Raw genomic sequence first — 17,656 nt, forward strand, 5'->3', positions numbered from 1 at the left:
GCTCTCAAGTGTGGCTGCATATAAAAATCGCCAAAAGAATTGTTATTTAGCCTGGTAGAGTTTCTATTGTAATTCAGCTAAAGGGAGCCATTAGCCACTTGACGTCAGCAAATATCCGAAGCTGGGGATACTGACTATTGACATCAGTCATATCTGGTATAGGCGAAGACAATGAAATGCAGAATCCATCAACAAGAGCAGAGCAGTGAAACAGTACCAACTGAAGGTTCATAGACTTTTTATTTCTTTTTCTGCTGCTGTGCCTCTTCTCTAACCAACCCCCGGTAAGTATGTTTGTTAAAATGCCCTTCTCCATCCTTCCCTTCCGAGCTGCTTTGCTCAGTAGTGGCTGTATGCATGGAAGACTGACCTTCCATGTAAAGCCCGTTCTTCTCTTGGATGGATGTTCTGGAACACGGGGAACTGGAGGTGTTCGGAGACTACTGGGTGACGTGCTCATACTCGCACTTCAACAGCTGATTCTGCTTTTCTCCTGTGTTTATGATTCGCATATGTGGTGTTTTCAAAAGTTCAATCAAATGTGATCTAATTTCCAGGGCTGACTGAAGCCTTTCAGGTCTCCAACCAAAATATTTAGGACAACTGGAGCCTGGCTGGTAGGTGACGGTATCTAGTAGGTGTAGGAGGCTGTGAAGAGTGACTGCGTGGAAGCAGCGCCTGACGAGCCCGTGTGAACATACTGTCCTTGGGCTGCCTGGCAGTTGGCCTGAAAACCAAGCATAAGAGAAGACTGAATTAAGGATCTGCAGCATCTGCTGCTCATTTGAAACCAACTACACTTCCATTTAGTTATTTCAACCTTCATAATGATGCTGGGAACATTGCTGTTGGTGCCCCTTCCTTCTATGTCTTCTCCCTTATTCTCCCCATGTTCCAGTTATTTGCTTGTCGGGTTTGAGGTTCATGTCACTCATTGCCCATTGCTTCCCTCCTCCTTGTCGTTCTAAGAGCAACAACAGTCCCTTCCAGTCCTGTACCCTGTAAGTCCTTCTAGCTTCAATGGCCGTCATTCCCTAACCTCACTCTCATCTCAGGCCCCTTTTACTTCACATTCATTCTTACCAACCTCCCTCCTAGTGCTTTAAACGTCAATTCCCTGAGCACAGTGCCTGTACCTGCTTTGTTCACTGCAGTCCTTGCATCACAGATTTATTATTTCAAACCTAATATTTACTAGTAGACTAAATTTATTTTGGTCCTTGTTTCTCCTGAACACCTTTCTGGGTCTTTTGGTTGTATGTAGAATAGCTTTTATTTAGTCTTTGACAATTTCCTGTGTGTAAACAATACATCTTAATCATATACGTAACCCCAACATCTCCGTCCCACTTCCTCCATGAATCCCCAGTACTTACCCTCTGTGCTTTGTGTCCTGCCCTTTTTAGTTTTTGTCAATAACTCACCGAGTCCAATTAGAGCTGCATGTTAAAATTCCTAACAAAATCTCCAAATGAGCACCTTTGTCTTCTTTATTAGAAATTTTTGTTGAGGGGCACTCAATGCCAGTCTCAGGGCCTTTGAGTTTAATGTCTCTTTAGTATGTTGTATCAATTCCTTGAAACTCTTCTATGTGTTCCTGTGATCCTTGAGCCTGCCTACAATGTAATTGCTGGAGTCCACCATGTCCTTTCTTGTGACTATTTCCAAATGAAAGGTCCCTCGAGTACAGGAGATGAGAAGAGATCTTTTAAATCTCCTTTTCCCTGAAGTACCTTGATTGAGAATTCTTTTCTCTCTTATTATTAACTATCTGACTCAGATAGAAAACCCCCAACCCTTTCTAACTCCACTCCTCCCATTGAGCTGTCATACCACATTTTAATACCTAGTAGACACTATCCATAGGAACATTTTCCAACCAAAATGTCAGGCCTCACATACCAACTCTATGAAGAAGGTTAGAGAGAGCAACTTCTTACCACAGCCCGCTTCATGAAAGCTTCCTGGGTTGCCTTCTTGTTTGCAGCCTTGCCGCCCCAGGCAGCCAATGCACTGGCCTGGAGGGCTCTGCCGTATGAAAAGCTTAGTTTCCAGGGCCTAGGTAGAGGGCAACGGTTGATAGCATTGAGGTTAAGTGTAGCATCCTCCTCACTCATGCCTCCAGACAAAAAGCAGATACCTGCAGTGAGAGAGGTCATTGTATTATTTAGTCCCTGCTTGGAGAAACAAGCAATAGGCCTAAAAGCAGTATAATGTCTTAATCTTTCTTCTGCTGGATTTGTGTGCGACTGGGTCACAGAAGTCAGTTTGCCCTTCCTGAGAAGAGAAGGGCTTTAAAAGGGAGGGAAGTGAAATATTGAGGAAATGCACAGATATGAGCCTTCAAGTAGACTGAAAAAGATACTTAGCATCACACAATAGGAGATAAAAACATTGGATGCCTGTGAGGTAAAAGGTGATATCTTGTTTCAAGGATCCAAACAGGCTCCAGGCCAATACAGATGTTTGTGGCTCTCTTCTGAAGGATAAAAGCTAAGCCTGGGGAGAAGGAAGGCATTACCAGGCACAGCTGCAGGAACAGTTCTGTGGAGAGCCGTGACGGTGGCCATAGCCACTTGCTCAGGTGTGTACTTCTTGGTGCAGGCATGTCCAGCAGTCACCATGTTTGGCTTTAGCAGGGTGCCCTCAAGGTAAACATGATGATCATTGAGAGCCTTGTAGACAGCAGCCAGGACCTGAAGAACAAGGGGACAAACAATGAACCTTGGAGTAACTCTTAGAACGACCTGACCCTGGCACTTGCGTATTACAAGGGTGCAGGGTGAGGTAATCTCCATGTGTACCTTGGTCAAAGCTTCTAAGATCACCAAGTCTCCTCTGGGCCATGTATTTGCAAATCATACCATTGAGCCCTACTACATGGGGCCATCTCTACAACTAGCTGTCCCTCTGCGTGAACTACTGTTATGGCTTTATTATCTAGACAGCCCTCATCTCTTCCCATTTCCTTGTTCAGTGTCATCGTCTGATACGGCCTAGATTCAGTAGTTTGTGACATCTAAACTAGCCTCCATTTTCCTATGGAACCTTAGTGATAATAATAACATACATTTTAGAATCAGTTCTTTCATATCCTCTTTCGGACCACAGTTATTTTTTTACATGTGGAGAAATTCAGGTGAGGTAACATTATGTCTGTCATCCCTTCTCATGATTTATCAAGAAAACCACAGTCTTTCAAAACTGCTATGAGTGGTTTAGAAAATCCCATGAGAACAACATGGTTCATACTTTCTCGTGTGAACTTTTAATATTTCATAGTGTACATACAGAATTGAGGTCCGAAAGAGGCAACCTGCTTTGCTCCAGATCCCAAAGTAGGTAAAAGGACTGTCAATTCTAAATCTTATTCCTACAAGACACTATCCACTGAAATGTGAAGGATTGATAGGCACCTCTTTACCCTTCTTGTGCTACCTAATAATACTGAACTTAGGTTATTTCTGAAATTCATCTGTTATGTGTTTAAGTAAAAGTTTTTTCTGGAACATTTTTAACTAGAGTCAAGAACTCTATGTTTCAAACCTACCTTCTCAGAAACATACTGGCAGTGCTCTAGGTCATGGTCTCCATCAGGAAGAACCTCTGGCTCAACAATAGGTACCAGCCCATTCTGAAAAAAAAATTGGGAGGAGACACACGAATGAAGTAATGCTCACTGTGGTCCTCTGCCAAGAAGCAGCCAACAGATGTGGCTGAAAGAAAAGGAAGGTGTTAGGGAGAAATGCTGTGTAATTTAGTTGGCAATGGTTACAAGAAAGGTATGGAGTATCTAATGAACACTTGTGGCTTAGACACACACACACACACACACACACACATACACACACAAGCAAAGTTAAAGAACTTTTTCAGAATGGTTGTTAAAGTGCAAACATTTAATTTCTATATTTTATTCTAACTACAGACTATTCTAGCTATCTAAGAAACTAGAGGCTACCCTTTGCAAACCACCAAGTTTAACACTAAGAAATATCCTCTACTATGAATTAATGGAGAGTATACAGTTCTTACTAACAATTTCCAGACACCCACAGCTCCAGTAATCTTAACAAAATATCCACAGTTGCAAATCAAATTTAACGCTAACACAGAAACATATCAACACATGTTGGCTGGAAATGTTAGCATCCAGCCATCATCCTATGAGGAATAAGTTGTGACTGAGACTAGTTCCAAGTTACCACCCTCTAGCTAGGGATCTAAGATGATGCTCTCTGGGACACTGTGAAGGATAAGCAAGCAGGTTCCCTGCATCTAGAGCAATGGTCCTCAACCTGTAGGTCACAACCCCTTCAGGGGTCACATATCAGATACCCTGTATATCAGATATTTACATTACGATCCATAACAATAGCAAAATTACAGTTATGGAGAGCAACAAAATTATGGTTGGGGGTTACTGCAACATGAGGAACTGTATTAAAGGGTTGCAACATTAGGAAAATTGAGAATTGCTGCTCTAGGACCTTTTTCTTTGAAGCTGAGTTGGACTTCTGATGTGTGTATGTGTTTGTGTATATATATATATATATATATATATATGGCTGTTTCATGGTCCTTTATATCACAAATGTTGCCCTTCCCCGCCGATAGTTTTAAGATTTGACTTATAAAACAGTGGTAGAGGGCAGCATTGACTCTGAAGTCATAAGTTAATGGAATTCCTACTGGCTTATAGAATTGATATAAGCAGTTGATAGCATTGATCCTGAAGTCATAGGTTAATAGAATTCCTACTGGCATGTGTGTGTGTGTGTGTGTGTGTGTGTGTGTGTGTGTGTGTGTGTGTATGTGTGCATACATATATGTATGTATATATACTTTTGGTTGTGTCCAATTTTATGTCCGAGATGATGTCTGAATATAATGAAATTGAAAAGCGGGCTCTGAAGGCAGGAATGGTCTGTGTTTTGAGAGGGGGAGAGCACCTGCTGGCAGATGCTGGCGTAGCGAGCCAGAGCGTTGGCGTTTTCTTGGATAGCAAGGCTGGAAGGGCACTGGTCCGAGATCCTCAGCACAGCACGCCACTTCCCAAAGTCGACTCCGTCTTTCTTGTACTGAGCACAGCGTTCGGAGAGGCCGTCAAGCCCTGCAAGTCACAACAAAAAGAAGGGAGGGGCTTCTTGGCACCCTGTGCCTAGTCTGTGGGGTTTCTCATTAAGTAAAAAACTTTTCCTTTATTTAGTTTGAGAACTAAGAATACCCGAACAAATCCTCCATCCCAGGGTGGAGCTAGAAGGCCCAGGTTTAATGATCCCAGTTTTGACCTATGTGATGTACTTTAAAAAAAAATCTAGGGAACTCACAGTTAAACACAATCCTCATAAGTGTAGAAATTGATGGTGTTTAAATGTCCTGACCATAAATTAGAACAAGTGGAAAGTGACAGGTGAGATTCAAATTCTGTGGAGCTAACCTGATGGCTGGGACTAACTTCTTGGACAGAAAATATCTTTCAAAAAGGTCTGTTTAACATGTTATGGAGAAAGGATCCAAGCTGGACCCCAAACCTGAGGACTTTCCTCTCTACTACTCCTGGAATTTTCTGTAAAAATGTGTTTCCAGGTACAGTGAGTCTTTTCTGGGCAACATACTGAAAGTACTACTATATATAAATGCAGTGTTTAAAATAGACTACAACTAGTCGTCAAAGTAGGTGTTGTCACCCACTTTATTGCGATAGAACTAAGGATTGGCCCAGGGTCACACAGTTACTAAGTGGAAGAGGTGGGATTGACAGGTTGGAGATGTAGCTCAGTGGTAGGGTGCTTGCCCTGAGGATGTGAAGCCTTAGGTTCTAGCTTATGCTCATAATCCAATACCCTGGAGACTGAGACAGAGGTGGGTCCCTGTGAGTTCCAGTCCAGCCTGAACTACAGAGTGAGGCTATCTCACTCTTCCTAAACAGGGTGGACAACAAGGTACAGTAAATAAAGAGGCTTGCTGCCAGTGGTAACCTGAGTTGGAGCCCCAGAACTCACATGCCGGAAGGAAAGAACTTTGCTGTCTTCTGACCTACACATACAGTATGCTACAGGCACTTGTGCACACCCATGTGCTTGCACACGCACACATACCATAAAAAGAAAAAATATTAGGGGTATAGTTTAGTCATAGAGCAATTGCTTGGTATACTGAAGGCCCTGGGCTCAATTTGCAGTGGGTGCAAGAGAAGAAGAAAGGGAGGGAGGGAAGAACGGAGGGGGAGAGAGAGAAGGCGAGGAGGAAGGAGAGATAAGGAAGGAAGGAAGGAAGACTGGCAGTCTGGACTGGGTGTGTATCTCATTGGCAGTTTTTGTCCAGTGATATTGGAAAGCCCTGGGTTCCATCTCCAGCACCAAGGAGTGTTTTGGGGGAGCGAGGAGAAGAAAACAATCATGCAGGTATAGCCACTGGTGTTAGAACTGGTAGTCGCCTTTCCTCCCTTCCCTCCCTTGCCTTCAACTCTACCCTATGTGACATTCTTTGTCTCATCAGGTTCTTACCTTGAATGGTGGTTTCTTTGTTTGTTCCTGCAAGCGGGGCACCTCCTTGGTCCAGCTGTGGATAAAACAATGAACAGGTTGACAAGGGTCAAGCAGGAGTGAGACGGAATTCTCATCTTTCACAAGCAAGTCAATTAGGAGAGCATCTGAGTCACTGTGGGAAGTCAAATCCGTGCAGCTCAAGGCAGAAGGGAGATTACCTGCTGGGCACACAGTGCCAGTACTGACATTTACTGAGCATCTGCCCTCCCAGGCACTGGGTTCAAAAGATTAGGAATGCAATGTCTGCTCAAAGTAAAAGAGAGGCAGGTAACTTGTGTTTCAGCACCCCATGGGCTCCGATTTTCATGCCTGCTCTCTAAAGTAGGGAGAGGAAATAAATCTACCTCTGTATTTTGTGTGGTGGATTAAGTAGTGCTTGCAGATGGCTGTATTCAATTCATGCCTGTTTTCATTGGAGAACTGCATGCCGTATTGAAGACTCAGGAAGAAGACAGGACAAGTGCTTTAATAAAAACAACTGTTGACTGACAAGCTACAGAAGAGAGTTTGCTTTAAAACTAGGTTCGTTCCTTATATCATGCATGAAGCAGACACTCATTGCCTCAAGAAATGAGGAAGTGGGTACACAAAAACACTAAATTCCTAGCAAAACAAACAAAAAATCCCTGGTTGAAAAGTACACTGGAATAGAAATCTGGAGAGGATTCAGAACTCCATCTGCGAAAGAGAATGCTACGGGTTGAGAAATGAAAGTGCGCTGTTGAGTTCAGCCTTTGTACTATCCAGGGTGCTGGGGGTGTGCCTAGGAAAAGTCCGAGTGAAATATGAATCAGAGTATTCACCTTGATGCCCACCACAATTCCCTTCTCCTTGAGAATGTTTCTGAACAGCTTTCCCTGGCTGTCCTTCTGGTAGAGCGTCTCATGGAAAAGGATCACTCCGCCGATGCTCTGGCTGATAGAATTGTCCACACTAAAGAGGAGCTCTCGGAACTGCCTTCGGTTCTCTTCAGTGTTTTCCACCTTTATCCTCTGTAGGCGGTTTCCCATGGTGCCTAGGGAGACCGGCCAAAGGCAGCATGAGGGGAAACAAGTCAGTGCTATCCTGTTGTCTTTCCCCATGCTCAATATTTCTCATGGGGTGAGATGCAAGGACCCCTTCACTTTCCTTTTAAACCTAGATCTTCAAAGTTCCTGTGTGGGGTTTGGTCTTCAAAGAAGACAGTAGTTACTCTAAGAGCAACTGGGAAATAAACGGGCTGTGATGTAGGGGTCAGGTGAATGTGAAAACTCTTCAGGATGTGAAAGGCCCTCAGCACCCTCCCCTCCCCTCCCTTACCCTCCTCTCCCCTCCCTTCCTCTCCTAAATCTCATTGGATACCCATACAGGGGAAGGATGGGACAGGCTCTTAACTTTGGCTCGTATAATTTTAGTGTCTACTATGCAAGACTTCCAGCTCTGCCCTGTGCATCCTGTGACATCTTCAGTCACAAGCCCTACCCTAGTCTAGGTGCCTCCCTGCCCAGACTGGTTTAGTCTAAACTGAATTCTCCTTAGCCGCAGGTCCAAACTGGTATAAGGCAGCGCTCATTACCAAGTTCTGTTTTGCATGACAAATCCAGCTCATTTCCTGTTTCCCTTCAGGGCAAGTTCTCAACATTCCATCCACAATACACAGTTATGAAGAACTGACAGCTGTGGATTTCTCCTCGGTTACTGAATTTCTGACTTCTACAGGCTGGATTGCTAATATGGAGGGCCCGAGTTTCTTTCTTTCTTTCCTTTCTTTTTCCTTTCCTTTCTTTCTCTCTCTTTTTTTTATTCTAGAATCTTATTAATACTCTAGGGTTCTGAAGGTCTGCCTGCACTCACTAAGTACATAAACCTTTACTTCCTCTGAGAGGAAGGAGACTGATTGTCTAACTGCCTTTTCCAAGGTGCAAGCACGGTGTGCTCTTGTGTGGCATGACTTTCTTACACTCACCCACAGACTCATCTGCAGCCAGGATACCCTTCCCATTGGCAACAATGCGCTGCGCAATCTCGGAGAGCTCCTTCTTCTGCTCTGAGGTGAGGGCTGGAAATCGGTGAGCCATGATGACAGGTCTAAAAAAACAAACAAACAAACAAAAAAATACAAGACAACTGTACACATGACTGTGGGTGTCTCCAATGGATTAGTGGTCAGGACAGTTAAAATGCACAGACCGGCTAGATGGGTCCCGTTGACACTTCTGGCCCATTTCAATGAACCCTGGTGTGTCCCCTTCACATGAGTAAGGGCGGTTACTCATGATGGATGAGGTAAGGTGCCAGATGCTCGTAGTAGCCCTAAATAGATTTCCCCGGAGATCTTTGGGATCACTGACCCTGAGGCTGAACCAATAAAATCTGTCAAATGGAAAGAACTTCAGTGATGGGCTCTTGGTCCCGAGTATTTTGGGTGCTGGAGGGTGTTCCAAATGGTCATGGCTACCCCCACTTTCCTCTGTCAGTCTCTAGTACCAGCAGATTATTCTCCAGGGACCAATTTCAAGAGGGAAAATGTACACTTGTCCTTAAAGTTAACCTCCCTCCGACTTTGGATTAGCGCAGATGAGGCTCAGGGTTAATTTTCCTTACATTTAACCATCTCGGAGACTACTTGGCTTGCGCCATGGAGACATTTTCCCAAGAGCCTTTGGACTAAGAGGAGTTCTGGCCACTGCTGAAACCGAATGGTGTTCTCTGCTGCAAGCATTCTCTCCACTAAGCACAGAGAGGCACTTTCCTCCACATACCAGAACAGCTCTCTCTGTAGCAGCCTGGGTGCCAAGTTGGAAGAGAGCTAACTCGCCCCCCCAGCTTTATTCTTTAGCCACCTCTTCCTCCTCTCTGTGTCCCTTGAGCTATAAGGAACCAATGCCCGCTGAACAAATGCATGAGAAGGTGTAACTGGTGGCATCATTACTGCTACTCTCTACTTCCCAAATTCTTGTCCTAACCCAATACTGTCATTGAGCATTAGGAAAAGTCAGTGGGCAATGTTTTTAGGGGAAAAAAGTATTTCTTAGATTCTTTCTAGTTCCAGCCACAGTAGATGGCATTTCCCGCATTTACATAGTAAACCCAGCTTGTCCGGCTTCAAGGATTTTTAGCTTCAGTGTAGAGATTTTCAGATGGGCAAAGGCCAACCAGAGTAGTGACCTTCGAATGAAGGTACAAATGCCTTAACTATTGGCAGAAATAAGTTGACAGTTGCCAAAAAAAAAATCCCATAATAAAACAAAAGGAAAAGTTGATACAGTGATAATGAGACCTTATTGTTGATTGTCAAGTATGTTGCCAATTGCTTGGCACTTACTATGTAATTTATTCCTAACAGTAATCCCAGAAAGGACTTCGATTTTGCCCTCTGTGTGGTAGTTTAAATGAAAGTGACCTCTGTAGGCTCATACAATGAATACTCAGACCCTAGCTGTTAGAACGATTTAAGAAAAATTGGAAGGTATGGCCTTGTTGGAGGAGATGTGACACTGGGAACTGGCTTTAAGGTTTCAAAAGTCTGTGTCATTCCCAGTTAGTTATCTCTCTCAGCCTCATGGACGTGCCTCAAGATGTAAGCTCCCAGCTACTAATCCAGCACCATGCCTGCCTGCCTGCTGCCATGCTCCCGCTGTGATCGTTGTGGATTGTAACCCTCTGGGACTGTGAGCCCCAAATTAAATGCTTTCTTTTATAAATTGCCTTGGTCATGGTGTTTTGTCATGGCAATAGAAAAGTTACTAAAAACACACTCCTATCATTATATTAGAAGGGACTATGTAACCATCTAAATTATTTTTTGTAGGGCTAATACCTGATAATGTACAAAGTTAGGGGAAAGGGTGGTGCTCCCCCTTTATTCCCCTTTTATTTAAGGAGAAGAGAGGGTCTGGTGGAACAAACTGGCCTGAGGCATTCCTAATCTAATGACAGCCTAGTGTGCCTTGGGTTATGAGTTCTTAAACCAAGATATCACCAGTTCACAAACATCTGACATTCATGAGGAGATTTGCTGCCAGTTTATCAAACATAACCTTGGTTCAAGGACCAGCAATCTGTCTCTAGTTAGAATATTGGGTAAACCATAAAAGGTCTCTGAGTTTTATTTTAATATTAATAATTTGGCACTAGTACCTGCTTTGGTTATCTAGTTACAGATGACTCACAGGCAACCTCTGAATACTGTGGTTGCTCAAAATGTAAGCTTATTAAACTGTATGATAAGTATGAAGGTGTTTTATGAATGATAGGGGAACGCAAGGTATTAGTATTTTTGTTTTTTGACTTTTGAAAGAACAGTCATGTCCACCTAAAGAGCACCCCTGTTTCTGTTACTGCCGGGCCATTTGCTCCATTCTGGGTATGCCAACTCAACAAGAATTACAGGGAAAAGTCAAGTCAAACTCGTCCTGTTTACAGGAAGTTAAACTTCTACAAAGGGACTAAAGGTCTGTACCACATCAGCACAAATTTTGCCCCTCAGTTAATCATAAAACAGAGTCACAGGTCAATGTTTGTCACTGGGAGACAGAACACAGCCTGGAATACTTAACAATAATGAACTTTACTCCTTTAAACTTCTGATTTCTAAGGTCCCAAGTCACTTCATTTTTACAAGTATGATGGAAAATTTTCATTAATTATCAAATGAAAAACTTCCAGAGAAATCTGTAATAAATATTTATTGTCCTACTTAAAAAACTACAAAAGAAATTACAGCAATATATTATGTGTTAGTCTTTCTAAACTAAAGAAAGGTCACTCTAGTGTTACTTCTGCAGAGTGCAATAGAGTGTGGAGGCCTCACAACTTGGCACTCTTTACCAGGTTTGATTCCACATATATCTGCGTGTATGTATATGTATATGTGTATATATGTATATATGTATATGTATGTATGTGTATGTATGTGTATGTATATGTATGTATATGTATGTATGTGTATGTATATGTATGTGTATGTATGTATGTGTGTATATGTATATGTATGTATATATATGTATGTATGTATATGTATATATATGTAATGTATATATATAGCTGCATATGTAAATCATGGGAAGGTTCTATATATTAACATATCTGAGAAGACAGCAAATATAGTGAGTCAGACACAATTGCCTCAACTTATTTGGCATAAGTTTCTGAAAAGCAGGTATACTGTGAGAGAATATGCTGGCTTTTTATAAACCCCTCCTCAACCAGTTACCTAGGGCTCCATAGGCCAGTTTGGCTCAGCCATGGCTTTCATTCTGCTGCTCTGGTACATCTGGGAAGCACACAGGTTCAATTAGAGGCTCGAGGGCATAGGATAGGGAATGGAGTGTAACTGCTGAAAACCTTATAGGTATTTATATCAAACCTATTACCTTAAAGATGAGGAAACTGAGGCTCAGGAAGCCCCGAGTTATGTTCTGTGGCTGCAAGTCACAGTTTGGTGGCTTCTGACTTAGGACCTTATGTCTTGTCGGTCTACAAAAGGGCGGGTAGAATCTCACGGTGTGGTTCTTCCTGTGCTCTTTGAAGAGGTTCTGCAGTCCATCATTTGTTAGATGTGGATATTTAGCTACTGGAGAAATGTAAGAGCGGAGCAAAAGCTGCTCTATGCTCGAGACAGGACAATTTTCAAGACAAGCACGGGGGTGAGGTGGTAATCCATTGAACATTTGTGGTCACCGGGCTGTGTCCACAGCACGAATACACATGAGAGCAAGAAGATGCACACAGCTCTGATGCTGCAGAGACACCTGATGAGCTACGTGACTTAGGGCTGCCCTTCCCTGCTGCTCTTTCCCAAAACTGTGTCCTAAACCACAGAGACTGTCACCCCATTCTCTGTCCTACCTCCTCTAAGCTGGACCTGTGTGCTCCCCAGGTGTACCACAGCAACAGAGAGTTCAAACCCTCGCTGAGCCAAACTGGCTTACGGAGCCCTAAGTAACTGGCCCAAGAGGGACTTATAAAGAAAAGACAACATATTCTCACAATACGCCTGGCTTTCAGATAGTAGTGAAAACATTCCAAAATAAATCAGAAGGATTTAATTCCTAACATCCAAAGCTTCAGTGGCCCTCACAGTGTCTACTTCACATAGAAAATGCTAGGGGAAATATCAAGTATGTCAGGAGGCTTGGGAATTCACAACAGAAGACGATCACTCTGAAGTGGCTAACCCTGCTCTGTCTCTTCATTTGAGCAGTAGGAGAGGGCAAAGGGCAATGGGCAAAGGCTCCAGGGATTCATGTGTGTAAGGAAGAAACTCCAGCAGTAAGACCAGGAGGTGTGGGAAGAGAACACAGAAAATGAGGACGCAGTAGATACGTAAACAAAACATCACAATAAGTGGTTGTTAGGGAAAAAAAGAGAGAAGGAATGACCAGGAATCTAACCTGAATGGAGCTTTACAAACAAAAGTATTTACAGTGTTCTTCCAAGACAAAGACTCAAGAGGTGCCTGACACAGGCAAACAGTAACTGGCTGTCCATCCGGAACAGTGCTTGCCATCTCCAGGAAAGGTATGAATGGGTATTCATGCTCAGAGAAACAAGAATACTGCAGCAGATCCACGAAGGTTTTACACCCCACCAGGCAAACATGCTTTGTCCTCTGCAGGTACTATTCTATCATTAACCCAGCTTGCCGGTCTAACCCAGGTTTCAGAAGAAATCCCTTTACTTACACAGCCAAGGGAGAAGAGTGCTCCAAGGTATCAGAAGCTGTGTGAGGTGGCAGCCGTCAAATAGGATGGATCTGCTTGGAGAGCACGGTTTTTATAGCCCTCTTATCAAAGTCTGGTGGATATTTTTTTTTTAACTTTTGCCCTCCTCCTCCTGCCGTGATCCAGTAGGGAGGTGTTTATTCAATAACTCTGATTGGCGCGTGAACAGCCAATCTTTGTAATCAGGCTCACACACTCCTCACGCTCGTAGAATGTCAGAGCTACAAGGGAGTCTTTAGATTACACAGCTCCCAATCTAGACCTGACTCTGTACAGGTGAGGAGACTATAATACATCCTTCCCCCAGTTCACACAGTGAGGAAACTACGAGGCTTGCCCCAGTGAAGGATATCGACTGAAAGCTGGATCTGTCAAGAGGCTCTGGGTTGGGGGTTGACTGAGTTCTTGTGCTTTCCAAACACACAGGCTCCTCAAGGACATTCATGTGTTGGTTTATTTATTTTTAGTTTTCTGATCCTTAATTTCTTCCTTTGGAGAATGAGATTTCCCCTCACAAGAGCACTGGGTTCATAGAGTCTACATACACAAGACACTGCAGAATCATTAATTCCAGATTAACCCAGCAACACCACAGTCCTGTTGCTTATCCCATGCTTCTTTAACAGCCACTTGCTGCCTGTTCTCTAAATTTTATAGTTAAAGAGAGATGATCTCTCAGTAAAAGCAAAATGCTGACTCTTGAATTCCTATTTGTTGTTTTGTTGTGATGGAAATAATTACCTATTCATTTATTTATTTGGGGGATAATTAGGCTTGGCAGCAGGCATCTTTACCCACGGAGCTACCCTCCCACCTCTCCAGATTCTATTTTAAAAGAAATGATTGCTTCTCCACACGTGTCGCCATCTCCAAAATTTCCAGTGTGTGCCCCTATGTATTTCACACCAGACCCCATTCAATTGTTCACTGTTCTCGTCCTACCTCAGTCTCGCCGCCCTTTAAGAACTACTTCTTATTCATTGATTCACTGTGAGTTCTATACATGAATGCAATAATTGATATGTTGATTAAGTCCATCTACCACTACCTCCTGCAGCTCTCCTAGTATCCCCATCCCATCTCCCTCCTTGTTTAATGTTCTCTCTTTTATTCACTTGTTGTTGACAGTGGTAACCCCAAGTCCAACTAGCATTGTCTATGTGCACATGGGTGCATAGCCATCCATGGGGCATGATCAACATATCAGCAGCTATATCCCAAGGACAGTAACGCTCTCCCTCAGCAGCAATCAACTACCAACAACTCCTCTGATAGTAGTAGAGCCTCAGAGGCTTCTTTTCCATCCATGCTGGATTTTTACCTTCTTGGTCTTGTACAGGCCATGTGCAGGGAGCCGCATCTGCTGTGTGTTGAAGAGTGAACAGCCATGGCATATCTGAAAGTCAGCACTTCACAGCGCACCTTTTCATCTACCAGTTCTTACATTCTCTCTGACCCATACTCTATGGAGTTCTCTGGGACCTGGAGACATGCTCGAGGTTAAAGGTTTAAGTGAGAATAGGGCAATTTGGGAGAGGAAAAGGTAAGGGTTGGTTAGCCCAAATTAAGACTACAGGAAGATACGGATATATAGCTTATAAGCTAATTAAAAGCCTACAGCATATTTTTAAAGAACAGAAGTGACATGCGTGGATGGAGAATGCTGCTTCCAAAAGATATAAGTTGTGAAATGGAAATATCGATACCAGGCATGAAATACTTTCCTAAAAGTTGTTGGTCAGGGAAGCCCCAGAGGCACCCAAAATGACACAGGATACTGTTATCGCTCTTGGTTGACTCCCATAAGTAGACAAGATCATATTCTTGAAGACACCATTCACTTTGGGTTAAGGACATAGTGACATCAAACCTTGAGCTGACCAGAAAACTCAATATGTCATGCCACTAGGCACTTTCCATGATGCCAGGGGAGGAAAGACAGCAATAGTCTTACCCAGCACCTCACTGATCTGCTGGACAGATGTGTCCATTGGCACAAAGAGTGTTCAAAGTACCCACCACTCTCTGATTGGATTTGAGTCCCCTGGAGGGATTTCATGCTGAGACTGTAAACCAGGTCAAAAGCCCATGACTAGGGAGATAGATCATAGACTCTACAGGCAATCTCTATTGTTTGGCTAAATGATCTTGCCATCAGATTCATTTAAAATATTTAGATTTTTACCTGTAGATTTATGCAGCTCTCAACTTTTGGCAGAGGATCTTCTTTCTGTAGTGGGCAGTAGTTAACGCACAGATTCATAACGATTAAACATGGCGTATGGACAATGATAGACAGGCCATCCCTCTCAACCCCTCTACACTGTCCTCAAAGTCAATAAAAAACGGAATTGAACTTTATATTCTTGTCCTAATCTGTCAGAACCTCCCAACTATGGCACAAAGTGTGAGTTCATTGAATAGATTTCCCCACTGAGTAGTAGATCTAAATCTAATGTTAAAGCTATAAATAAAAAATATCAAGTATGAAGTGGACAGATGGCTCAATGATTAAGAGAACTGATTGCTTTTCCAGAGGTCCTGAGTTCAGTTCCCAGCAACTACATGGTGGCTCACAATCATCACTATGGCATCCCATGCCCGATTCTGGTGTGTCCACATGTATAAAATAAATCTTTTTAAAAATTTATTAAAAAGTACTTCCTGAGGCAGGTGATAAAGGAGGCATAAATCTAGACATATCATGACCTAGGAAAATATAAGTTCTTTGAACCACATTGCTTTGATGTAACTCATAAAATGGAAAGCCAAAGCAATGTGCTTAGTGTTGCAGAGCACAGCACCACAGTCATTGGCCAAAATGAGACACAGTGTGTTTAGAGATGGCTCGATGGGGAGAGGGCTTTCTGCACAAGCATGAGAACTTGCCCTTCTGTAAAAAGCAAGGTACAGAATGTGTCTGCCATCTCAGGGCAGGGAGCAGATCCTGGAGGCCATCCGCAGATTCTAGGTTCAGTGAGAAAAACTGTCTCAGATGTCTAAGATGGAGAGTGATGAAGGACATCAGTGTTAACCTTGGACCTGCATCCACACACAGGGACATCCACATGCATGTGCGTGCGCACGCGCGCACACACACACACACACACACACACACACACACACACACACACACGCACGCGCGCGCACACACACCGCACAAACTATACACATGCACACAGAGAAGAGAAAGAGAAGTTGAAACGAGACAAAGTTTCTAAATGGAATTAAAGCTTGGACAGCTGCTAAAAATAGTAAATGTTAGACATCAAATTTTTAATTGCAGGAAAAAGAAGCGTTCAAAACAAAGTCGAGGTTTGGCCAGAGATGTTTTGATCCAGGCTTATCCTAAGTGCTTCAGAGAGCTACATCAAATGATCCCCACCAACCTCCTGACTCCATTGGCTACCCAATGGCACATGTTCTGATTCCCACAGGAATCTCCACCAGGTCCTACTCATCAAAGCACTTGGTTCTAAATTCATAACAACCAGATGACTGAGCTAGTGATCTGTGAGGTTTAAACATGCATGATTCTTCTTAAGTGAGAATGGAGGGGGCTGGACATGTAGCTTAGTGTAATTCAGCTACAGCACAAAGAGAAAACCAAGAAAGTGTTAATGGGCAACAGAGGAATTGTGAGTTTTATTATAAGTGTGATGACAGTCATAACCCTATCACCTCTTTCTTAAGGCTTTCTGATATGCCATGCTCTTTGCACACATTTAATTGCTGCACCTTAAGACAGGTTTATTGTCTCTATTTTATACACAAAGAAACTAAGAGAGCAAAAAAACTTGTCCAGACTCCCAAGGCAGGCACACGGAGTGTCAGTTGCTCTCGGCCATACTCTGAAGCAGACTCAGCCATATTTTGGTGGCCAGAGACAGCATGAATTAGCTCATTCCCCATTCCCTTCTAAGTGGTTTATGACCTTGGACATTAAACCTGCATAATCCCAAGAGGAATGACTTACGTCGGCAGGTAGGCATCCTGCTTAGACTGGGCATCGTTTCACGTGAACAGCTGCTTGGTCAGGCATGTCAGGGAGCAGGAGTACCCCTGCCTCTGGGCAGTATTACAGGATGCTGCTTCTGTGGCATCAGCATGCCCACCACTGGGGCTCTTAGTGAGACGGAAACTCAAAGTTCAAGAGAGCAAAGCTAACACTCATCAAAACTTAGAAAACAGACAACCACTGACTCAGAGTGTCTGCAGGATTACTGTACTGCTGTTTGGTTGTTTGGTTTTCCTTTGTGTTTTGTGTTGTCCCTGAGGATTTTTGCTGTTTGGTTCCTTTTTGGCTGGGAGAACTGTTGTCCCGTATAAAAGTCTCCTAACTGTAAACTGTTCGAAGTTAAGCTGTGATCTATATGGGAAGACTGGTGGACTGGGAGGCTG

General features: G+C 43.3%; 1 protein-coding gene across 1 annotated transcript; it reads right to left on the reverse strand.

Moving 5' to 3' along the window:
* Nucleotides 1–221: 221 nt before the first annotated feature.
* On the reverse strand, nucleotides 222–13,263 carry Aldob (aldolase, fructose-bisphosphate B). The gene is made up of 9 exons (NM_012496.2): nucleotides 13,217–13,263; nucleotides 8,497–8,618; nucleotides 7,355–7,566; nucleotides 6,510–6,564; nucleotides 4,953–5,113; nucleotides 3,551–3,634; nucleotides 2,522–2,696; nucleotides 1,941–2,140; nucleotides 222–727 (listed from the first exon to the last, which is right to left on the reverse strand). The coding sequence occupies exons 2-9, from the start codon at nucleotides 8,606–8,608 to the stop codon at nucleotides 632–634; spliced, it is 1,095 nt and encodes a 364-aa protein (NP_036628.2). The 5' UTR covers nucleotides 8,609–8,618; nucleotides 13,217–13,263; the 3' UTR covers nucleotides 222–631.
* Between the last annotated feature and the right edge of the window lie 4,393 nt (nucleotides 13,264–17,656).

Source organism: Rattus norvegicus, chromosome 5 (assembly GCF_036323735.1).
Source record: "Rattus norvegicus strain BN/NHsdMcwi chromosome 5, GRCr8, whole genome shotgun sequence".
In the NCBI taxonomy this organism is placed as follows: domain Eukaryota; kingdom Metazoa; phylum Chordata; class Mammalia; order Rodentia; family Muridae; genus Rattus; species Rattus norvegicus.

Bases quoted from the DNA above. Each gene is read 5' to 3' on its own strand.
- Aldob (NM_012496.2), bottom strand. From the start codon at position 8,608: ATGGCTCACCGATTTCCAGCCCTCACCTCAGAGCAGAAGAAGGAGCTC. The intron at 6,565-7,354 runs GTGAATACTCTG...TTTTATCCACAG, and splicing joins GAATTGTGGTGGGCATCAAG to CTGGACCAAGGAGGTGCCCC. The intron at 3,635-4,952 runs GTGCTCTCCCCC...TTTTTTTTTCAG, and splicing joins ACGCCAGCATCTGCCAGCAG to AATGGGCTGGTACCTATTGT.